The sequence below is a fragment of the Trematomus bernacchii genome, unplaced genomic scaffold, assembly GCF_902827165.1.
Source record: "Trematomus bernacchii unplaced genomic scaffold, fTreBer1.1, whole genome shotgun sequence".
Classification (NCBI taxonomy): Eukaryota; Metazoa; Chordata; class Actinopteri; order Perciformes; family Nototheniidae; genus Trematomus; species Trematomus bernacchii.
In genome coordinates, this window is record NW_022988043.1 from 12447802 (window position 1) to 12472729 (window position 24928).

At 41.7% G+C, this 24928-nt stretch overlaps 1 protein-coding gene across 3 annotated transcripts; it reads left to right on the forward strand.

The window, feature by feature from the left end:
- Positions 1-377: 377 nt before the first annotated feature.
- LOC117472739 (protein FAM214B) lies at positions 378-24569 on the forward strand. 3 transcript variants are annotated; one of them, XM_034118111.1, is made up of 11 exons: positions 378-713; positions 11049-11227; positions 16922-17108; positions 17386-17591; positions 18094-19455; positions 20937-20995; positions 21335-21434; positions 22267-22425; positions 22938-23006; positions 23215-23420; positions 23648-24569. In XM_034118111.1, the coding sequence occupies exons 5-11, from the start codon at positions 18262-18264 to the stop codon at positions 23799-23801; spliced, it is 1941 nt and encodes a 646-aa protein (XP_033974002.1). In that variant the 5' UTR covers positions 378-713; positions 11049-11227; positions 16922-17108; positions 17386-17591; positions 18094-18261; the 3' UTR covers positions 23802-24569. The 3 variants fall into 3 exon arrangements, with proteins under 3 accessions (XP_033974002.1, XP_033974003.1, XP_033974001.1); XM_034118112.1 differs by lacking the exon at positions 11049-11227; XM_034118110.1 differs by lacking the exon at positions 378-713 and having other exon boundaries at positions 10604-11227.
- Positions 24570-24928: the final 359 nt, after the last annotated feature.

Consider the following 24928-nt stretch of genomic DNA (forward strand, 5'->3'; position numbering starts at 1 on the left):
TATTTAACTATATACTAAATTCCCTCAAGTTTATACTTTCATATCAAGGTTTGGTTTGTGTTAGTTTTCTGATTAATATAAGAGGACGGCCATAGCTCCTGCATATCAGCGTAAGCATTAAAGAATGGGAGGAGAGAAAAAGCACGTGTACTGGGCGTATCTCAAAGGAATCCGCAGTCCAATCACAGAGCGGGACTTTTGAATAAATCTGCATGTTTGAAAGAAAGGCGGAATACCTGATTTCCGATTGGTTCAGAGGAATAAATGCGACCAATAGCTTAAATGACAGGCGCTCAGCTGGCCATGAAGCCCCGCCTCCTATATATCAACTAGCAAACCCCGGAAACACTGTCGCTTAAAGGGACAGAGGAGGAATTTCTTGCAAAGGTTGTAACAACGAAAACAGCTGCGAGCACAAAAAAGCCAGGCACAGAGAGGAAGAGACGTAGTCAGCCAACAAGCGAGCTATGTGGCAAGACAGAGTGGGAGGACGAGACTGAATCTGTCCGATTATTATACCCTTCAGACATCCAGCTAAGGTTGCTAACGGCTTTTATCCTCGAATCTCGTTCTGTAACGTTAGCTACCTGATATGCGACAACGCAGCAGTGAGACAGAGAGATAACAAAAAGGCCAAACTCCCATGCGACAGCGACGCGTCAGTTAAAGCTGCCAGGCTGTTTTCCTTCTGAGTCCACCTTTGTTTTTGTTAGGTGAGTATTCTTCAAAATCTTGAAATGTTGCTATCTAGCTATGTCTTATTGTTCTACATGGTAGGCTTGTGGTTATTTGGTAATCCCTGGATGCTTTATGCAAATGTTGGCACTCTTTACCATTCAGGCCCTCGTAGTCATCATTTGTATTTTTAATTAATCTGGGTAAACAATGATTGGAATCCAGCCTAAACCAGCTGATGACCTGACAGTAGCTTGCAGGGTGTAGGGGGCGTTCCCCTGCTTTGTCTGCCTCTCTCACTCTTTCTTTATGTGTGCAGTGGTTAAAGACAAAGTGATCATAGAAATCGTGTGTGTGTGTGTGTGTGTGTGTGTGTGTGTGTGTGTGTGTGTGTGTGTGTGTGTGTGTGTGTGTGTGTGTGTGTGTGTGTGTGTGTGTGTGTGTGTGTGTGTGTGTGTGTGTGTGTGTGTGTGTGTGTGTGTGTGTGTGTGTGTGTGTGTGTGTGTGTGTGTGTGTGTGTGTGTGTGTGTGTGTGTGTGTGTGTGTGTGTGTGTGTGTGTGTGTGTGTGTGTGTGTGTGTGTGTGTGTGTGTGTGTGTGTGTGTGTGACTTTACTCAGTGGGTGGAGTGATGATCACTGAGGTTGCAGTGGGCGTTTTGTTCCCTTGCATTTGATCATGCAGTGAAGGGAGCATTGAGGTTGTCACCAAAGCCTTGTTACAGTAAATGTAAAGTCTTAGAGTCAGTTATTGCAGTGTTATTATGCTAAGCTGCAATGCACTGCCACCTTTTGTCCTGACAAGGATGGAGTGGCATTGACATACACATTAGCAGTCACACTCACTCTAGATCACCCATGCAGCACACGTGCATATAGGGAACCATAAGCTATCTCACATGTAAGTAAAAAAAATATTTCTGCACTAACACACACACATTTCTGCAACAAATCCACCTGCAATAAGTCAACCTTTCTCTCTCTCTGCTGCTTGTCCTTGCGTTGCTCTGACAGCCCCCCCCCCCCCCACCTCTCTGTCTGGGAGAAACCAGTGGGCTTTGTCCTCAGCTGAGTGTGACGTCACGCAGATCTTTGCTGTAACCAACCCTGAAGGCGAGGTGCATGTTGTGCAGCGTGCCTGGTCATGGGTCTGGGCTTGTCTTGCAGGATTTGACTTAGATTTCAATCCTGGGTTATTGAGATTTCTATTTTAGTAAAAACAATATCATTCTTTTTAGAGTTTATCAGTGTGGAGTCTTTTAGATTCTTCTGTTTCAAGTTTTCAAAATTGTGTGCATGGTTACATTTGTGTGTTAGTACAATGAAAAACAAAAAAAAACTCACCACATGCACATATGTGCCCACTTCTAACACATGACATACATTTATTTAAATTACATTTTAAAGATTACCACTTCAAGTTCCCAAATCTGGAGGAAAAAAAAGTTGAGCTATTCAGGCAGAAGAAAGAAACCACTCATACCAAAAGAAAAGAAGAGAGCGATCCAAAGGCAAGGATGAGGGTGGGACATTTCTAGCAAGAAAGGAAAAACAAAGCTTGAAATCCCCTAGCGATGACTCGTCTGTTAACTTACTTCAAAAATATATTAGTGCTTCTATGCTGACGGCCCAGGCAAGAACATTAAGTGAGTAACTGTTTGTTTCTCATGGTAATATCTAAAGCCATCTGTGCCTAGTTGAGTACATTATAGATAACATGACGTTAACTTGAGTTAGATTAGGCCCAGACTAAACATTTTTCAGCTACACTACCGTTTAATTGAGTTAATCTGATAATGTGAGACATTAAGGATTCCAAGTTAAAGGAGACTATTCATCCTGTGTTTCTCTCTGCACCCAACCATGAACACATGTAATAAATCCTTCATACCTCTTATGGCTATCTGACTGAGTGGTTATGGTCCACAGTTGCAATTCTTCTTTTTAGTGCCTGTACCTGGCAGTGCTTTGTATGTGTGTTGAAAGTGGGGGTGGCTATTAAACGCTTGGAGCTGATGAAGGCTTGTTGTCAGCCCTCCAATGTGTCTCTGCAGGATTTGATGTCAGAGATTACAGATGATTATGTGGGTTAGATCCAGTACTCAACACTGCTCTGGGCTATATTGATCCCCAGTGAGTGTGAATGTGAGTGCATGCACGTGCTGTACTTGCATCCTTATGAGAGCCAAATGACCTCTCGTAAATAGAGAGCTATTTGGCTATTAAAGGTTTTTAAGGATAAAATAACTAATAGCAAATGTAGTTGTACAATCATGCATGCCACTGGGAATATATGTTATTTTCCAGTGATGGGTATGTAGTGACACAATCAAACTATCGGAGTGATTCTTTTTGTTATAAGACAACTCGTTAAGGGACAAACCAGACACGGGTTGAGATGAAAGATACATTTGGTGTACAGGTCAGAGGTCAACTGTGTGTGTGAATATGTTTATTGTCTTTATGTTCACCTTTATGATAGTGAAATGTCCTTACACCAAAACTGAAAAGGGGCAGCCTCCAGAGTGAATAGGTTTTGTTCTGGATGTCACTTTTGAAAAGGCTGTTGAATGAGATGAAGCTATTAAAGGATTCACACTTTTTAAAGTGTAAGTGCCGGTTTAAATATTTTTCTTTCCTTCTTTATGAAGACTTATTCCTGAAATAGCACCTGTGCGGCTTTGACTGGTACCACTCATTTAAACCCTCACCCCTGGTCTTTACACCTTGTACACTAACTACATCTAGTGTCAAGCTTACCATTAAAGGTCACTTAGTCCACTTCAAGGTTCAAGGCTTTTATTAGTCATACATACATAGCTACAGTGTATTTATGACGATGAAAATCTTAGGTCTTAACTGTCTGTCAACAAGTTAGTTAGTCTTCTTTCAAACCTGCATATATCATGTGTTTAATAACTGTTCTAGTAGAGTTCACTGACTGTGGTTAACATGTTATTCTAGAGTTTAAGTATATGGATAGTTGACCAGACACCGCAATGCAAGAATGCAATGAGAATTCAAAATAATAAGGTAGTCACCTAAGCAATATTTGATAGGATCTGAGGAATGCTACTTCTAAATCCTATCTAAGTGCTTTGGGTGTTTTGGGACTCCATGTAAAGTAGCAGCCTACTCGATGTACTCAAACACAACCTTAGTGCAGAGATAGGAGGATGGCAAGGCGATGGGACCACCTGCTGAATAAATCAACGTGGTTTGACATTACACCCTGAGAGATAAAGCACTGCGATATCCTGTTCTGTACAGTGTGGTATGAAAGAGTTTTATCTCTGTCATAAACCTTTGCTGAATACTTATCTTTGTGCATTTATCAAGCATGCCAAACATTATTGATTATTCAAACATTATTGATTATTCAATCAATAAAAAAGGATTCATTTGCTGTTTCTCTTTGTCTTTTTTTTATGACGGAAAATGTACGTTTGTAAATTGTATACGTTGTTAGGTGTTGAAAGTAGATTCAACAAGCAATTTCATCAATTAAAGCCTTTTAAAATTATGACAGGATGCAATTAAGCGATTATGTAAGAAAGTGATTGCCAGATTAACCCATTAATTGTTAGTTCAAGCCCTAATTTACTGGTTCAAGTTTTTCATAAGAGAGAATAAACATTTCTTAACACTTTGATATCATCTTAAAATGTTTGTGTTAAGGATTGTTTGTTTGGCAAACACACCTCTTTCAAGTGTTACCAGGGCCTCAGGGGATTTTTGATTGTTGGAAAATAATTGACAGATAAATCAATAATTTATTTGACTACAATATATAGGACGGTTATAGTGATTAGATTGCACCATTTACTTTGAGTTAGTCATGCACGTTTGTCTGCCTCTGCAGTTCTGGATAAATAGTAAGTGTGTAATGTATGAGTTGTTTAAAGTGTGCAATGTCCTTTGTGTGAAGGATGTTGCAACAAACATGAAAGATGGCTTCCATTTAGTCTTAGTAAGTAAGTGATACTTGATTCTAATAAATGACATTACATGCACATACACAGGCTAAATGTAAATGTTTGTCGCTTGTGAGCCATTGTTGATATGCCTTCCATACATGCCCCAGAATCAATGAGTAGATGTTGAAAGGCAGATGCATCTCTGTGCATTATATAGGTCAACACAGAGCTTATCAAGCTAAGACCTGTTCACTCTCGGCCCCTCTCCCTCTCGTCCCCGTCTTGTTCCCTCTGTTCAATACTCTCCAGTACGTTGTCATTTGTCTCGTTCCCCTCGCCTTTCATCAAAGCCCTCTCATCTCTCCGTGCTGCGTTTCTCCCCATCGCTCCATCTTGTCGACGCTCAGTATGTATGACAGGCTTGGGCCTTTGCATGCATCATTTGTCACTTAAATTGACTTTGATGCAAATGGGAATAATTTGTACCTTTTTGTATAACTGATATCTAATTCATTTATTGGTTTATTTTACATACTGGATTTTTGTTTAGATGTATAAAAAACATATATAACAACCTTCAATTCGTTTTTAAAAAAATGGATGGAACATTTCTTTGGTTTGTATATGTTGCATATGTTGGGTCAGCTGAAGAAGTAAAGTAGCTTTGTAATGGGTTTCTGATACAAAAAGAACACATATAATTGTGTATTATTTCTATGAATGAGAATGCATGAGTACCTCTCACATCCTCCCAGAGAGTTTTAAAGCTTTAGTGTAGTGTTCATTCTGTACTGTTTGTTTTTCTTGAGAAAAGCCTAACAGAAATGAGTTACAATCCCTGATTAGGCATACAGAAAGAATAGCTCCCAAAATGCCTTTTTTCATCGTTGGGGTATCAGTGTCTTTTATCTGTTTTACTATCATGTATGTATGTGTCTGGTTGGTCTTATGCCTCTAATCAGAACCAGAAAACAGCTGAGCAGGAGTCATCTTTTCAACATTAATCTAAAAGGTTTATGCATGTAATTAGATACATTGTTTAATATAATACAAATAATTATGCACACATATTGTGTCCAACCTATTCAGGTTGCTTGTGTTTTATGTTGGTCATTGTGTTAAACCCAGTTGTCTATTTGGATTCTGATGCATTTGGAGCTTCAGATATAGTGTGTAGCACTGCCATAGGGCTCAAACACAGAGTACCAAAGCTTCTCATTATTAACTGCTGCTTAACAAGTGTGTGTGTTTGTGTTGGGCTGATCTCAGGATTAACCCTAGCCCGACCTCTTTCTGCCCTTCACCCTGTAACGCCCCCGGACCAAAATGGATGAGCCGTTCTATGTGTGTGTATATAAACATGCACGTGTGGTATGTTGGTTTAAGTTCATTCTAAAGTGGTGCTTTGTGTCCTCTTCTGCTGTTGTCAAACTGATCATCAACCTACAAATGGAGATGGAAATGAGCAATATGCATCACTTGGCTGGTTGCATAGGGAAAGTATGCCTGGGTTAGCATACATAGCAGAGAAATAGGATGTTCTTTCTTTGCATTTCAATGCCCAGATGGCAGCTTGGACTGCAATCAACCACTACCTCTCTGAGTGTGTGAAAGGGGGGAAAGAAATGTACTTAAACTAAAGAAAGATGCAATAGCCACAAAGGCTGGGAGAAGGGGGGAAAGGGTGAAACACACATGGACACAGAGTGAGAGAGTGAGAGAGGGGTAAAAAGACAGCCAGCTGAATTCAGAGTGAAGGAATGAGGACTGAAGGGAGGAGAGGTGGAGAGGGAGAGCTTTATTTCCTGTCCTCCATGAATAGGCAACATATTTCTCTGGAACATTCCATCCTCTGAGCTGGCCCGGCCTGTCACCAAGACTCAGCCTGCCACACTCCTTCCAATCTCTTCATTTCTTCCTATTACACCCTGTCGCTCTTCGTTTTGCTCGTACATATCAACCTTTACTTAATTGTGGTGTTCTCTCGACTTCTATTCCTATTTTCCCTCAGAAAAAGTGAGCTAAACCTTACGTTTTTGGGTCTAAGCTCTGCTGAGCAGACCAGGGAAAGAAGGGTAAAAAGTAGAGTGAAAGTAGAGTAAACATCTACTGCTGCAAGGGAAAGGATTAGACATTAGATAACAAAAAGTAAAAGAATCCTGATGACATAATACTAGCGTGGGGTGTGGATCAGTAGTTACATACAGTAATATGTGATGGATTGGTATTGAAAGGACGAATGGATTAAACTTGATTACATCAAACTTTGATAAAAGCAGCAACTGATTACAGGAGAATCAAAAGATACATTTAGAAACTTGCAGAGTCTAGTCATGAATTGCAATTATAATTGGTAAATGGAGAGGCATATTTGGTCATGGAAAAAATAACATGGTATGCTTCTTCTGGTCAGACTGTGTTTAAAATGGACTAACAAAAGTCTGTGTTGTTCAGTAATGTCTATTTTGTTGCATCTTCCCGATTTGAACCTAACCACAATCCTAATTTTAACCCTAACCCATATAAACCACATTTATATCAATTGACATTTACAGTCACTTGATTGTTGGGCAGTAATGTCAAAGTCCTTTTTTCAGCTTTGTGGATGGGCAGCTGGTCAAACATGCCCTTCCAGAGACAGTTAATCTCACTGGATTTCCAAAGTGCTCTAGATATGTAAATATGAAGCAACCGCTCTGGGTGGGGAAACGACTTGGAACTGGCTGGCTGATGATGATAACGTGTCGGTCGTGGGAAGAATGTTATTCAGACGTCCTGTTTGACTGTAAGATCCAGATGCCTGCAGGAAAGTGGGAAGTAAAGGACACTCTTTCCTACAAAGGGCAAAAGTGTTTTAAAATAGAAAGTAGTTAATATTATCACCTTGTGGTGACACACAATAGCTAAGACTGCTAAAAATAGAAAAAATTATGTTCTATTTAGGTGATAAAGCCATCAGCTAAATGGGAAGGGTTTAATATTTATTAGTGTTTTTTTATGGCCAAAGGGGGCAGAAAAATGTTTTCACACACAAGTTGTCATTGTTAAAATGAGCCTTCCTACGTATATTTCTATTTAAGCACACTAATTCACTTATATGTTACGATTAACTCATCACACAGTTTAAATGGATGTGAGCAAGCAAGTCAAGCATCAGTGCTTTTGAGATATTAGCCGTGAAATGTGCATCTGCACACTGGAGTTGTTTTGATATGATGTCCTTGGCTGCTGCTCAATCTCATTCCTCACTCAGACATGTACACTTCTTAAACACACGTACATTCCCATGTGCGTACTAATAACACACTGCTGTACAAACTAACACACGCAGTAGTCATGCCTCTTTTAACATGTTCAGTTTTACACAAACACCCCCTTCAAACACAGACACACACTTTCCTTTCCCACCCTTCCTCCACCTCCCGTCTTCCTCTCCTCCTTTTGTTCTCTCCCTCCCCGGAAGGAGGGTGAATTGGACCTTGCTCATATATTTATTGAGAACTGCTTATTTTACAATGTGACTAAATGATTCACTCAAGGAAGTGTTGCGCTGGTTGAGTTCGATCGAAGCTCTTCCGTTTGTGAAGGCTGTGACTGTTTAGTGCTGTTGGGTAAATCCCCCCCAAAACACAGCTGGTGTCACTTTGAGAGGCCCGGAAAAACAAAGTATGTCTGTGTGTCTGTGTGTTACGCTGTGTTTCAGATGCAATGGCTGAAAATCCAACGCAAATGTTGTGATACAGACGTGAGAAGTGACACTGCCAATGCTCTTGTGTCAGGACTGCATCAACGTGTGCCTTTGATGGAATGTGTGTGGAGTGTTTTCAATGCTTCTTTCTCCTCAGCTGCACTAAGATTGAATGGAGGAGGGTCTTCATAGAGAAGACACACCCCTTTTCCCCAAATACAGAAGGCAACATGGGCTCTTAAAGTGACAGATGTGTGTAATATAACAGAAAGACCTGAATAACAGTGCTGCTTGAGAGCAGGAAGTTCCTTTTATTACAGTTGTACAGAAGGGGCTGGGAACCAGGCCTGTTTCACAAAACAAATATTGCCTCATTTTAATCTGACCGTATCTCTCTGTCAGTGTTTCTACCTCTATCTATTTTGTTGTCTGTCTGCCATGCCTCCTCCCCTCTCTCCCCTCTACCCACATCTCTATGTTTGGAGGTACACAGCTGAAGCTTATTGTTGTTTTTCAATACCTCCATATATGCTCACTTCTGCTGTTCCAACGCCCACACAATAACAACTGTGACAACTTCCTTACACTTCTATACGCTGTGCCCATATGTGTGCACAAGCATAAATCAATTTCTCCATCAGCACAGCATGCAACACCCTGTGTACTAAGACGGTGGATTTGTTTAAAGTGGACCTATCATGGTATATTTAAATGATATATTATAGGGCCATACCTATATACGGTATATTTATACGTTTCTGTTTTCAAAATACCAAACAGATCATGCATTTTAGCCATGCCTCATTTCGCTCAATTTGCACTTTTTTTAGCTCTGCTCTGCAAGGGCAGATTCTGTGATAACAGCACCACCTACAGGCCTGGCATATGTACTACAGCGTCTCCAGCGCTTTCGAACGGCAATGGCCGTGGCCGTCTCCTCCTGATAGGTGGAGAGTTGGCCCAATAGCTGTAGCGCCACTGTCCTGACGTCAGGACAGTGTTCAAATCTGGATCAGTTTTTATCAGATCCGTTGCAGCCCCTTTTTTTAGAGATTTGGGTATGGAGGAAAATAGAGAGGGTTGTGTTTTCTGACACTTGGTGAGTTCCCTGGAACACCGGGGACACATGTTCATGTATAAAAGACGTACAAAAGTGCATTTTGCATGATAGGTCCCCTTTAAGGGAGAACTCCTGAAAACGACATACATAACATAGATAAGCAACTGTGGAAACAGACGGAAACTAAGCAGGAAATAGACGTAGATAAGGGGTCAGAGAAAAAAGACAGTGTCTGAAACATATAGACACAGAGCTATCAATAGTTTTTTTTCACATATCTCGACCAGCACACATCTGATAACAAGTGAACTCTGGTTCCCTAAATAAGAATAAAGACTAACCAGGGAGGTTTGTGTCTGTAACAAGAAGGCTGGGCGAGGTTGTGTGCTAAATATGTGTTCTTGACAGCTCTTCAAGTATGTTCTGTTCACAGGACTTTTAACTTGTGGAATCTCCACCCACAATGTGTGTGTGTTTGTGAGTGTTAGGTGACTAGTGTGAAGCACTTGCTTGCACTGTGTGTACTTTAACCACATCACTCTGTTCAAAATAGTTCTTGCCGAGTCAACATGCTGTTCCTTATTAGCTCACAGATGGCAACATACACACACACAGACACACACACACACACACACACACACACACACACACACACACACAGACACAGAAACACACACACACAGCTGAGGGCTGCTCCTGGTACTCAGCTGATAAAGTTTTTCACATGCACTTCATTCTGTATCTGTAGACCAGCAGCAGATAAGCCTCCTGCTTTTGTGCTTGTGTCGTGCTGCGTACATTCCAAGCAACACACAGAGAGCTTTTGTGTGTGAGCGAATAAGACAGCAAAGGAAGGGGGAGGTGGAATTGCATAGATGTTTGCATCTTTATTCTCTGAGCCATTAACCTCTTTTTATAAACTGTTGTTCTTTAACTAACACAGACACACAATGAGAAGTGATAACACAAGTTCAAACACTATACATGCTTGAAGCTGTAAAGGACACACACTTACCACACAAACACACACTTCGTTTGATCAAAGTGCTGTTTGGTCTCCATCTCTACTTCTGCACAACAGGCCGAGCAGGTGGGCGGGGTTTTGGTTTCCTCCTCCCCCCCCTCTTTCTCTCCCTCCCCCTGGCCAATCAGGACCTCAGCCTTTACAGCTGACCCCCCTTTTCTCCAGCCAATCAGCTGTCAGCCCTTTCTTCCCCCTGTATGCCTTCACTGCTGAGTGAGCAAAGCACGCCTAGCTCTATCAGCTGAGAGGAAACTACAGAAAGCAAACACAGGCCAACTGAAATAGAGAGAGACAGAGTGTAGTGAGAAAGGGTGAGAGGAGGGGCATGTAAATAGATAGAGGCAGAGAGGAGAGGGTGAAGAAGAGGAGGAATGGGAGGAGAGGAAAGGGGGAATGCTCGCCTGTGAAGGGGCTTTTGTATTCAAGATATTTTGGAGGGGCGCGAATGAGAGAAAGGAAGAAAGAGGGAAGGGGGAGCTTGAAAGAGAAAAGGAGAGGGAGGGAAACGGGGAGATGGGTGAGGGGGGAGAGTTGTTGATGGGTTTTCAATTTGTGTGACTGAGGGTGGAGAGAGGTAGACGGGAAGAAAACAAAATGCAGAGACACAGAGAGAGAGTGCAGGCTACAGAACAGAGTGGGGCAGAACAACTTGACTTATCTCCGTCTTTCTCAACACCACCTATTCAGGAGGAAGGAAGCAAAGAGAGGCAACAAACCCGAGAGAGTTGGCAGAGAGAGCAGCAGTGGAAATAGAAGCACAGGAGTACAGAAAGAAAGGCAGCCCATCCAGCCACCAAACTTAACAGAGGGAGGAAGGAGAGAGACAGTGAGGGAGACGGCAAGATAAACCCCATCCTTCTGAGAGGGTGAGTGCCACAACTTCTCCTGCTGTCAAGCCAAAGTGTAATGTTGCTCCTGTCATAGTGTCAGCTGGGCTCAACGTCTCCTAAAATGGCCACATGAAAGGCAGACAGAGGGGGAGGAGGGGGGGGGGGAGAAAGGGTCCCCGTGTCAAACAGCATTCTCAGCAACTATGTCCCTGAGCCAGCTTAGACTGCACGAGCACTGTATGTGTGTTTGGTGTCAACACTGACGCTCTGAGGTTTATCAGTTACAGTCAACTTGTCTCCTGTCACTCTCTGCTCTCGATGGTTGCTTCCTGTCTTCTGACTTCTGACTCCAACACACTCTCTTTTTCTCTGACACACACATACACAGTCTGCTGTCATGCCCTTCCCTTGTGACATCATTTTTTCTTTACTCTAGATTGCTCCTATAATCTAATCAACCGGTTGCAGGAGCAACTTTTTTTAGTGTTACAGAATCTGCACACAAGTGTCTATGTTTATCAGCCTCCACGCACAGCACAGGCCTGGGAGTAGGTCGGGCGGGGTGCAGCTAAAAGTTGATGAGACAATCGTGGCATTTGGGAGGCTGCTAACTTCACAGTGACGTTATCATACGGTATGGGCGGGGACGTAAAGGGTGGACTGAGGACACGAGGAGTTCAGGGTGCAACTTCAAACAAGCTCTTTATAAAAGGCTGATTCAAGATGATGAGTTTGTCATTGATTGAAAATAGGTTATTTTAATTCATCTCTAAAGGGATTGAGATTTAACCTCATCCAAAAGCAGAATGCTGACAAATCCCCTTTCTCTGTTGTAAGGGATACATTGGGCAAAAGGAAATAATCCACCAAGTTTGGGTATTGATACTAAGGGACATTAATTGGCTAACACAGTTGTGAACCACATCTTGTTAGTAGGACATTTAACAGACGGTTGCCCTTGAATTGGTATGTTTTTTGTTTGTTGGTAAGGATACCAACATTTAAAAAAATAAGCACAAGCAGACAACCTTAATTTTCAAATCACTGTGGCAATGCATCAGGTTTCAGTGTCCCTGAAAAGCTTTGTGCCTATGTGGAAGAATATATAAGAAATTAAAAAATAACAGATAACACAAGTGTCAAGTATAACCTAGCATTTGCAATAATTCAGCCTTGCAATTTCTAATCTACAGTAAGAATTATTCAATTATTTATTTTACTATAAGATCTGAAAAGTAGTTTTTTGGATGCTGTGAATCTACAGTACTACACCTGTATAATATAACTGATTATAATGTGTGTGTGTGCAGCATCTGGGTGTTGTGATAAGTGTACACAGGCCAAAATGTCAAGGTACTTTCCGAAGGTGCCTATACATTTCACAGAGAGCTGCCTTCGGGGTCAGGGCCGTCCTCATGTGACAAGTCTGTGTTTAGTTGTGTGTGTGTCAGTGTGTTTCATTCCAACCATCTGCAACTTTTTACAGGAAGCCACACGGTCTTCAGGGTACTTTTGTCTGTTGTGCAGATGTCTTTGCTTAACATACTGATGTTCCAGTTACCACTCCAATGACTGAAGAGTGTCTGACTCTAACAAGCTGTTAATAGGCTGTTTGGTGAAACTAACCCAGTGTGTGTGCAAATCATTGGCCACATGTAGATCAGCAGCTTGTTTGCCTCTGAGTTTGCCTTTAACCAACGTCCCCTGAATCAACCTCTCTAAAGATGACGAAATGAAACGCATCTGGTCCTCCTAATGTGCCACAAGTCATCTGACCCAATACTTTTGGCCTTTGACCTCATGACCACAGCTTTCCTTTCCCTCAAGGATCACACTGATTTTTTCTTTTTAAATACAACTAAGCAGCTAAATATCCTCCTTGAAGGACATGAACAAAGTGTTTGAGCTCCACAACAGGCTTCAGGCCTCTCCTCAGGGCCCAGGCACAAGTTCAAAGAACTATAGGTGGTGGATGTTGACTGTTGCATTGCCTGCATCTTGGCCAAAAAGTTGCCCTTGAACACATCATAATCACTAATGCTAAAGGCCAATAGTCGTTTGTTCCTCGTCTGCGTGAGAGGAAATATCTTCATACCACCCGCAGCAAGATTTCTCACTTAAAAAGGGAAAAGGGAAGACCTAAGATTACAGACGAATACCTTATTTGCCGGCCATTTACCCAGTAGATCTGTTCACCCCTAAGCTTCATTCCTGATGGCTTTGTCATTGTGAAAATATCCGTGTATTAGAATGATTAGTGGAGATGAGGATGATAAAAGAGCAGAGCCTCCGTGTGAACGCTCTTTACTTCAGTCATTTGCTTGTTTTCATCATTTCTGATTCTCTGACTCGAGCATTGATTAGCTTAAGCTTAACAGCCATCAGAGTAATTGCTCTCATTGACTGGCTATTCTTCTGACTTAATATATTGAATCGGACAGAAAGCCGCAGACGAAGGGTTCTTTTATTAGAATGCCCATGGGAACTTAAGTGTTTGCGCCAGGTAATGCTACAATATGATTTTGCAGTCCAATCGGATTTTAGACTGCATACACATTTAATAAATATGTTTATTGTTTTCTTAGTGTAATTATCCTGGAAATTCATTTCCCATTTCAATGCTACTGAATGCATGTCGCTCATTATGATTATGAGCTCTGCTTAGCCCAAGGCAAACTGTACGTACCTCTTTTTAATGCATTTTGTATTGGTCCAATTCTCCACTTCAGTGAATCTTTATTTCATTGTGACTTTGTGCCCAGAAAGCCTCTCTCTCTCTCTCGCACGTACGCACGCACGCACGCACCCACACACACACGTAATTCCTCGCAAAAAACAAATAAAGAAATAGAGCAAATCCTCAAATGTGAGCATTAAACAGGACTAGCTTCAGCGTATTATCCTGTGTTTTCTGTGGGTTTCTCAATGAAAGCATTTTTGTGCCCTTTAATTCAATCATAATCAATTGTTTAGCTCTGCTTTTCGCTGAAGCAGATCCTTTTTTAATGATTTTTTCTTAAACTGAAAACTGGGTACGTCTTCATTTTTATGCTTTGTGCAAACAAGCCTCAGCCCTGCTGGTTTAGATACTGAAGCTATGAACAGTCTCATGTTGGCCTTGACACTGGCAAGCTCTACCTGCTGCTGTTGAAATGATGCCTTCCCCAAGGTCTTTGGCTGGGCTGTAGTGTCTCTCTGTTCCTCTCATCCTCCCTCCTTCTGTCTCTCTCTGGGTGTTTCCCTCTTGTCAGGCGTTTATCATTCCTTTGTCTGTCATATCACCATTTCAGCTCTCGCTCTCTCTTCATGGGTGATTGCTTAATGCAGATGTTATGCATTGTCTTTCAATGATGTGTAACATCTTCATGCTTTATGTCAGCAGAATTCAATAGGAATATAAGAGGAATTTTGACGATCATTTATATATTTTAAATAATAATAGCTATAATTAATAGCTTTTAGAAGGAAATGTAACGATGTTATATAGACAAAAAAAAAGGAAACTACCCATATTGACTAAATTAGTTCACTGAAGTGGCAAGAAGTAGGTTGGTACTGTGCAGGTATTTTTTGCCTAAGGATGCAGGATGGGAGTGTGAGAATGTTAAACAATGTTCAGAAATGCAGTAATAGAGTTCTAAAGTTCTCAAGCCCGAGCTGGCACTCATGCCCAGCAACTTGAAGCCTATCTTGGGGGGAAGCCAGAGTTTTTTTTCCCTCCTCTGTTGGCTCCTGGATCAAGCCAGAAAAGGGTTGGGTAGCCAAGGCCAGCCTCCTGCTCAGCGAGTTCAAAACAAGTCCAGAAATCAAGAGGGACCGAGCACAGAGCCTTTAGGATCTCCAGTGAGCTATGACATAGGCAATGACTATAAATAATCATTGCTGACTCTTTCATTCTTTCCCCATCCCCCACTCCATGTCCGCCCATGGATGCTTGCTCTGGAGACTCCACCTGTCTTCAAAAAGAGAGAGGAGAGAGTGTCAAAACAAGAGGAGGGGATTCCTCACATTGGGTTAATTGATCTTTATTTGACTTGGTAATGAGTTTATCCAGGTATCCCTGTTTGACTGGGGTACTTCTGGTTCAGCCTAGGAGTTTCCCCCATCCCAAAAGATATCACTCAAACAATCATGTTTACAGGACGTGTCTTCTAAATGTCCTGTTTAAGCAGCAGTTTATACGTGACCCTTTAATGTTTTCAGAACTTAAAGTGATACCTCCAAGTTTCCTCCTTTTTAATAGTTGCCTAATTCCAGTTGAAGTGGCAATTTCATAGCATTTAGGCAATGAATGTTAGTTTGAAGTTAATATTACAATTATCAATGAAAAGTATTTTTTCTTAGATTGTTTGCATGACTTTAAAATTAGATTTGGTTGTTTACATTTTGGAAGAGGCACTCAAGTCTGTAGGTCTGTTCTAGCTTTGTTGTGTTGCTAATGGTAGCGTTGTGACTGTGTATGACTGCATTGGGACCATATGTCTTGTGAGTCATTAAAGGCTGCAAAGGCTTTACTCCTGGCATCGTCTCCATGTGATTCTTTGTTTGCATTATAGCATTCTTATCTGATGACATATACCATTATACTTATAGGTTATAATGTAAATAGGGGGGAGGGTCGTCCATTTCTACTTCCCCTTTTATGTTCCTGTGTCTGGATCCTTCTCATCCTTCCCTCTTGTTGAAGTTGTAGACTTTTATATTGTCACGAATACATAGAAAATGTAGTTTAGATTTTCAGATTACTAATTTAAACATTGTACCGAAGAATGTAGCTACCACCTGTAACCTACTTAGTTTGACCTTTACTTGTATAGCAATTTGAGGATTGTATTCGCCTTACCGGGGATGTTGTATACATTTCATCATACTGATACATTTCAGGTGGGTTTGTAATGGAAAATACCACTGAACAACTGTCATAATATACATTTCCTTTTTTTAACCAGTTTTGTTTCCTCTTGCTTGATCGTTTGCCTTATTTCATCACTTCTCTGTAAGCAATGGTTATCTTTTGCGGTTTCGTTATGATGACTCAAAAGGAAATGGAAAGTGTAGTAACTGGTTTCTGTAATGTAGGTATAAATGGGAACCAACTGTATTTCCTTTGGTTACTGATTTATAGAGGTGCCAGCAGGGTATATGAACAGGCCCTTATCACAGCCTGTTGAGATTTTTGGCTTGCTGTACACACTTCATAAAGGACAGCCATTTTGATAGATATTTTCTTAGAAGAGCATCTTTGCCGGGCTTCCACTGCCCCCCCGTTGTTGAACACCCCTTCACTCCCCCTCTCTCTCTAGCTCTGCTTCTCCCTCTTTTTTGTGGCCAAGCACAAAGGAGCCGTTATCCTTGGGCTACTGGTTGTCATAGCGACAGTTCACTGTGACCCCCCCCAAGTTCTGGTCCAAGCCAACTGGGTCGGGAAAATATTAACTGGCATCTAGAACTGGAACAATCAACTGTCTTCTATGAGAAGCTCCTCCATGTTTGAATCCTAAACCCAAGGTGTTGAGGCTATTACTAAAATGAAAATAAAAATGGTAATATTTCTCCCTTGGTTGACTTGTTGAGTACTGAGGAGAAGATATTGATTATACGATTCCTTAATTTTTGGTGTTTTTCTTCTGAGTCAACTAATAAAACATTTAAAAAAAGTGTCCTTTGAACAATAAGTAAAATTAGCTGACTGACTGATATGATTTTTTTCCTTACTTTCTGTCTCTTCAGTCACACTGCGTGGAATGACCCTGTCATGATGCCAAAGCCGTGCCACACCCCACGCCCAGGGGACCAAGGAGGGCGTGTCTGGCTATCAGCCATCTACAGAAGGAGCCCCAATAGAGTTATTTCTGATTCCAGTTCAGAGATATTTTATCTCAAGAGCCTCCTGCATTACTGACCATCTGCCCCTCTGGTAAGTTTTAGCCTTGAGGTTTTATCCTTCTTGAACAAATGAACAAACACAGTGCGTGACTTTACAACACCAAGTTGTTGGTTGCTCGTAACTTCTTATGGTTGAATAAGTTATAATGATTCATGCATCCAATGGGTTTGACAAGTGTTCATTTATCTGGCAATGATGCATTATACATAAAAACGCTGTTGTCACCGCAAATCATAAGCTATAATATATCATGTTGTTAAGTCATTGTGTTTAATTTGTATTGGTAAATCTCTTTATTTCTCTTCAGGTCGTAGCCTCTTTGCACATCTCCTGCTTTCTCCGGAGTCTTTACCGTTTCCTGATTACCTACCCTGGTATGTTGGCGTTGTTTTGTGGCTGCTGCCATGGAGATAAACAGACTTCTTTAGTACACCATTTCAGAGACAACCTCCAGATGTTGTGCCAGATGCAGGTTGTCCAGGCGGGCATGATTAGACAAGGACTGGAACATAGGTAAGATTCTGATCTCGTATATTGTCTTTATATGTTATTGAATTAGACAGCAGACTAATTTATGCAGTCAAAGAGCAATATTTTACTACTTTTTTTTTTAAAGCTGAAAGGTCCCAAATGGTGGTTAGATTTAATGTTCAATCAAACCATGTCCAATGATATGAGTATCTAATTTCCTTTCTGAATTTGTAGCAATATTCTTTTCTCAGGCTATACCTTGTTCAGCTAACATTATGACATGGTGAGGTCATGGCATAATCATTCAATTTAAATCATTAATGTGGCTTTACAACTTTCAAAATTAAATGACCTGTAATAAATCATATCAATAAATGTTCTCACATAATTCTTGCCAGCTTAGAAAAGTCTCAATGCGTTCTTGTCCTTTTTTAATTTAATCATTCTTTTGTACGTTTACCATTACTCATATACAGTCTGCCTGCCATTTGTAATTGCTTTGTAGAAAACTGTCCTGAGTAATGCTGTAATTTGTTCCTCTCAGGTGCTGTGTGGCTCAGCTTCATAGTTCACATTTTTTGACGACATCACAGCAGGAATTATAGGACTTCCTATTCCTGTGGAACATCTAACTCCGCCTCCTGGCACCTGTGAGGCACTACTTCACCCTATTGCAAGTTAATCAAGAATCTTATTCGCCAGAATAGAAACCATGCGGCACATTCACGTCGAGTTAGCCCACAAAAAGGCTCCATTAGAGCTTCCAGCCCAGGAGGGGGACCTGCCTCCACCGACAGCCCCAACACAGGGCCTAGACCCTGGTGTCAGACCGGGGGCACCCAGGCATTTTGGCCAGGAGCAGTTGCGGCTCCAAAAGGTCTACCAACTCTCCATTTTCTCCCAGTTGGGGGGATTTTCTACCTCCACAGAACCCCACACTGATACCCAACAGAGGCATGTCCGGTTGGGCGTCAAAAGGGGGCTAGAGGAGCCCCAATTGACTCATAAGCGCCCCCACCTGGGGGATTCCTCAGACAAAGAAGCGTTAGAGGAAGGGGTGCTGTGTGGGCCAGCCCCAGCTCAAGGTGTTGGGATGGGGTTAGCAATGGGCCCTGGAGGGCCTGGTTCTGTATACTCTTGCACACAGATGGAGCACAGAGACTCTGAGGGGGGACTCTCACCCAGGTCTCCACCCCTCTCCCCAAGCCACAACCCCTCCCGACGCCCAACTCAGCACAATCATGACAGGCCCATTCCTGATGTATTTGCTCCACTCTCACCTAAATCCCCCCCAATGTGTGACCCACATGGACTTCTTTCTGACCAGGGCCATGCCTTTGGTAACTCGGCAAGGACTGATTCACCTAACGGGGGCCACACACCCACCTACTCACCAGGCAGCCCTGCAAATGAGAACTGTGGTAATGGGAACAGCTTATCTGGAGGCCAGCCCAGCCCACGCCTATATGACATGTCCACATACGAGACCCCCAACCCTGCCAGCCCCACCAGCCCTCCCGGGCCTTTCTCCCCCCCACATCACACAGAGTTGCAGGAGCCAGGGGAGGCCACCGAATGGGATGTTGGACTTGAATCCTCCCCACCTGAGCGAAGTGCAACCCAGACTGCCTCCTCATCCTCCAACGGCCTGGCTTCCTTGGAGAAAACTCCAAGCAGTAATGGCCACCGCTTGTCCTCTGGTGGCCACTGGCCAGCCAAAAAGAGGCTGCTCTCCCCAAGTGACACTGGGGACTCATGCTCAGAAGACGAGGGACCCTCCACTTCCAAGAGAAGCAGGCTGTCATTGCTGGCTCCAGGACTTGGCCCGACCTCCTGTCGCAGCACTGATTCTAAAGCTGCCCCATATTGGAACCACCTGCTGCCCTCTGCATGGGACCGGCCTAAGGTCAGCACACTCACATACTTTTTTCTTGAAATGTTCTTTAAGTAATTTGAAATGATGAAATCGCATTAGTCTGTAGTTTCAACTGGGGTACTAGCGAATAGCAAATGTTAGCTATTATGCACTGGCTGTGATTACAGGACAGTAACACCAATGGTAGAAGTAGCTACTTTACAAGCTAGCTTAGCATATGATGTACAGTTGCAAACAGAAAAGTTCTTCCTTCTTGATGACTCTATTTCCCCACCAGAATATAAATACCACTGGAAAAAAAGCTCTAGGCGACATTGAGGCAGAGTACATTAAAATAGCATGTGGTCATTCACATGCAAATCGCATGCTTTAAGACAAAAAACATTTACACCACTATACACAGAGGCTTCTTAAACTTTAAATACAGGATAAGGAATGGCCGCCCAAAGTCGGTGGTTGATGCTAATACATCTATGAGCCTTGACAGCCCTGGAAAAGAGGCTGAGGCCTAAATAAAGAGAAAGAGAACGGGTAATGTGAAAGAATGAAGAGATGGCCGGCTCATGATCACGCCACACTGGAACAGGCTGAGTAGCTCCAGAATGAAGCTCATTGAGGGAGGACCCATTGTTCCCCCACATGAGTGTGTCACACACATGCAGACACATAAATACACACAGAGGCACACACACATGTACATACATGGTGCTTAAAAATGGTTCTGGAAGTGAATTGGCCATTTTTTAACATGGGAGTGTGTGTTTGTTGGGTGGGAGTATGATAACAATGACAATAGGGTTCACTAGTTCACTAGTTAGGTGGTGGGCTCAGTGCGGTTAGAGGTGTTGTGTGTGCAGGTGTGTGTTAGAGAAGCTCAGAGAAAAACAGATAGATCCAAGGAAGACTCAAGGACACACATAGGGACAAAAAGGAGAGTGAAAGTTAGAGTTAAATTAAAGGATAAAAGAAAAACGGTGTAAGAAAGGGGAGACGGAAGGATATTCTAAAATGCTGTATGTGGTTTTGATTGAGTTTGAGGATACGGCGGCAAGCTGACAAAGAGCTCCAAGCTTTGTGGAGGGCCAGTGTAGTCAAGGGTTTGCTAATACAAACAGGCTAATAATGAGTGAAAGGTTTGCTGTGAGCAAATGGCTAGCAGGTAGCATAGGTTTGGCTAGTGGAGAGTCATCTGACAGTTGTGTGGCCTTTACGATGAACGGCAGCCTGGAAATGGGGAATGTCTATGTGTGTGACGCAACATCTAAAAGTCAGTGCTCAGTAAGTAAGAGGACAACTCAGATACACATACACATTACACATATACAGTAGTCTCATAGGAACACAGTAAAGACGTACGTATGACATATACTTAAATGTAATCCTTTTTGGAGTATCTTTACTTTTTCTGTTTTCTGTTTTTCTTTTGTGGATTTCAATCAAAGTTCTTTTAAGTTACTTATATTATTTTGGGAAAAAAGTAATAGTTTCCTTTTTTTATTCTCTTTGCTCAGACCGCAACAGATTGCACAAGATCAGGGAGAAGACTAAAAAGTGGACTGCGGCTGAAAAGGTGAGTTCTCCATCATATCTACACAGTTTCACCATTTTATTAAAATAACATTAAAGTGGCAAGATTTCTAAAAAGGGATTTAAATGTTTTGAGATTTTAAGAACATGCATTGTATAGATAGGATCAGTTCAATGTCAGTCAGACTTCAGCAAAGTCAACTCAGGAAAGAAGGTGGGAGTTAGTCCCTAACCCTAACCCTAATTTGATGTTATTCTGAATTTAAGTATTTCTGTCTGGACTTGAAAACTCAGAGGCACGTGTTGTTTGAGAGAAAATTAGTATAATCTGTAACACCACTAACCACCGGTCTGTTTTGTGTGTGTTTGTGGTCACATTCAGTCGGCAGCTGCGCAGCGGCAGACACACAGACACCAGCCGCTCCACACGCTCCACCTGGCCCTCATCTTCCATCAGCAGATCGCTACTCGGCAACTTTGAGGTACACATTTTAAACATTATTTAAAAAAACGTCAAGAAACATCAGTGACTGCAGGTTGAAGATGGTGACAGAAAGACATGGCAGCAAACCCAAACAGTACACGTGGAGCCGGGTAGTCTTGGTTCTTCCTTGTCGCCACGTATACAATCTGATGTAATTGTAACTGTTCAACCATTACATTTAACTTTTTATGAAGTATATATTCTTCAATCTTTAGTGACATTGTCAGAAATTTCTAAATTCAAATGTATGTTGAGGTCAGTGATAAAGAAGATAATGCAGTGGACTACATTATATTGACAGATATTCCTAATTTTGAGTCTTTCCCAGTCAAATACATAATACAAAACAATAATGAAAATGGAAAGCTTGTGCAGGGACAGGGTAAAAGGCACATTATTCATTACCATTTCAAAACCGTTAAAAATAAATTTTATTTAACAGAACTTTTGGATGGTATTTTAATCATTACCATTCAAGTTGTAAGATGTCGTACTATGCCCTGTAGATCTGAATATCAGGGAAAGATTGTTCAAAAATCTTTGCAGTTTTGAAATCTGAATTTGAGTGTAAACAGGCCTAGCTGTTTGTGTAATTGTTGCAAAGCCTGGCCTATGATTATAAGGATTAAAAGGACAAAATGACATGGTTAAGATATCTTTTCTCATTTGTGTAATTTAAAGAAACAGGATCATACCGTATTGGCCTTGTAAATCAGGTACCAATTTCATGTTTCAAAATGTTTTTTCCCGAAAATTCCCAATCCAAAAGAGTTTTAAATGACTTCTGTTAACAACTGTATTCTTTCTTCTCTCACTCTTGTGTCCTTCAGGAGTCCATACTGAAGGGAAGATTCTCCCCCTCAGGGAGGATAGAGGGGTTCACGGCGGAGATCGGTGCCAGCGGCTCTTATTGTCCGCAGCACGTCACCCTGCCGGTGCAGGTTACATACTACGACATCTCAGAGCACAGCGCACCCTCACCCTTCCTGGTCAGTCAGTCTCAGTGTGTGTTTTTATGTGTGCCCACTAAGAACAAAAACAATGTTGCATGTTTTTCCTTTCCTTCTTATAATATAAAGCTTTTTGTCTGTTCACGTGAGCAGTGAATGAGATATATTTGATATCTATACCAAATACATAGCAAGGTAGCACCAGCATCAATATGTGAATCTCTTTAGTCCCTGTTACAAGAAGTCTTAAGTTGTGTTTGCTGCCACACTGGACCACTTGGAAAGCAGTCTTTTTTCACTTTCTTAACTTCATGCCTAATGTTGAATGATATACATAGTTATTCTGTCGGTTTTCCTGTACAACAGTTTATTTGTCACTGCTTTTGATAGGATATGACCTTTTATAGTATGTTTTAGTTGATCAAACCAGAAATGAAAATGCACATTTCTTGATGTGAAAACAAGAACTGTACCAAAGAATGAGTTATTTTACCATGACATTGATCAAAGACATTAAGTCAGTTGTGTGTTTCTGTCTGTCACTCTCACAGGGTGTGATTTCCCTCGAGCATCTTGGAAAGAAAGGATACAGCATACCCAAAGCAGGGACCATTCAAGTGGTAAATTGTCTTGTTTCTTTCATGTCATTCCTTGCCTGTGAATCTTTCAGAGATATGTCATTGTGCCACCGCAATACTATAAGAGGGCATTTGCATTATTGACACTAAGAGCAGTTGTAGTCTAACTTCTATACTTCAAATAAAACCACTGCAAGCTGTCTTATTTTTGCTGTTTGTAATACTGACTTTGGTCCAACATCTTTTTCAGACCTTATTTAATCCCAACAAAACTGTGGTGAAGATGTTCCTGGTGACCTACAACTTTAGTGACATGCCAGTTAATCACATGACCTTCCTGCGCCACCGTATCTTCTTGGTGCCCGTAGAGGAGGAGGCTGAAGGAAAGGGCGAGGCGCCTTCAGGGAGCGCAGTGGTAGAAAGGAGGAAGATTCTCTGCTACCTGATACATCTCAGGTAAATCAGGTTTCACTTTTTTACTTCAGCAGCCTGTTTTGTGATTGTCTGAAAAACATCACAAGATCACAATGTATTTCTAATAGTTTGACAGTGTTACACAACTGTAAGCACATTTTTCCTTAATTACCAGCAAACTTTTTTGTCCACTGGTAGTACATTTTAAGGTTTAATATTCGGGAAAGGTGTTGTGCCAACGCATTTGTTTTGGTTCTTTTCTTTCTCAGATTCCAGAGCTCCAAATCTGGGAAGATCTACTTGCACAATGATATCCGGCTGCTATTCTCCCGCAAATCCATCGAAGTAGACACAGGGATCCCTTATGAGCTGAAATCTTTCACCGAGGTGCCAAGAAACCCTAAATACTCCCCCCGCGTGTGATCCGAGCTTCACCTTTTGACCCTCCCCAACGCCAATGCAGTCCCTCCTGTGATTCCTAACGAGGAGGGAGGGAAAAGACAGACTGCTAGAATGATGGACGCAAAACTTGATAAGACTTGATGAGATACACCACATGCACACAAGACACACATGCACACATAATACAGTGTGGTGATATCAAAAATCCCCCTTTATGCATTTATTCTCCATTGAAATGTAGACAGTCAAAAGACATTAGTGATAAAAACGTCACTCAAGCAAACATAGCATTCCTTGTATCTCCCATTAGTTGAAAGTATGAAAAGAATTACAAATATTGGTGTTAAAGCAGTCCAGCATGCATGCAGTCAAAATCAGGACGTTTCCGAAAACCTTCATCTGTATGAGAAAAAAAGAAATGCACAAAATACTGACACACACACACACACACACACACACACACACACACACACACACACACACACCAAAAGAGACTGTCAAGACTCACACTCAGCACATACTTCGCACGTCACAGCTGAAACACTTCTTGTGGTGACTCTCTGAGTTTAGTGTTAACATGCATGCCTTGTGACTTAAACACCTGCATTTTCCTCTAGTGCCGTATCACACTGTCCTTCACTCTGCCTGCAGCTCCAAGAGATTTGTCAAGAGGCACAAACAATAAGCACATCCCTGATTGCAGGGTGAAGAAAATAACGTCCCCCTCCCCCACTTTTCACACACACTTTCTGACTGGCAGAGAGGAGATGAGCAGAGACACAAACACTAGTGAAAGCAAAATGGAATCGGCCATCTTGATCAGATGTCTTTATCATATAACACATGATAAAAAAAACAAAAACATGATTTGACCAAACTCAGGACACATGTTGAAGAATCAAATTCTCCTCTTCACACTTGCCTATGATGGTACAGACTTTAAGCCAGGATCATGGGTCATACCATGTCGTAAGAAAACAGGGGAATCCAGTTCAACTTATGTAGCCAGACTGAGGGACACTGTGTTGTTTTCTTTCTTTCTTTTTAGAATCTGTTCAGAGCAGTCTGATGTTGGAGCAGAACATGGATAAAAAACAACAAGCTGTAGTATTTTTAATTTATGTTTTCGCAAATGTCTTAATAAGCAA

What these genes read in the sequence shown, in the direction of transcription:
- LOC117472739 (XM_034118111.1), top strand. Translation starts at nt 18,262, where the DNA reads ATGCGGCACATTCACGTCGAGTTAGCCCACAAAAAGGCTCCATTAGAG. An exon ending in CTGCATGGGACCGGCCTAAG is followed by an intron (nt 19,456 to 20,936) that starts GTCAGCACACTC and finishes CTCTTTGCTCAG; the next exon opens with ACCGCAACAGATTGCACAAG. An exon ending in TGCTACCTGATACATCTCAG is followed by an intron (nt 23,421 to 23,647) that starts GTAAATCAGGTT and finishes TTTCTTTCTCAG; the next exon opens with ATTCCAGAGCTCCAAATCTG.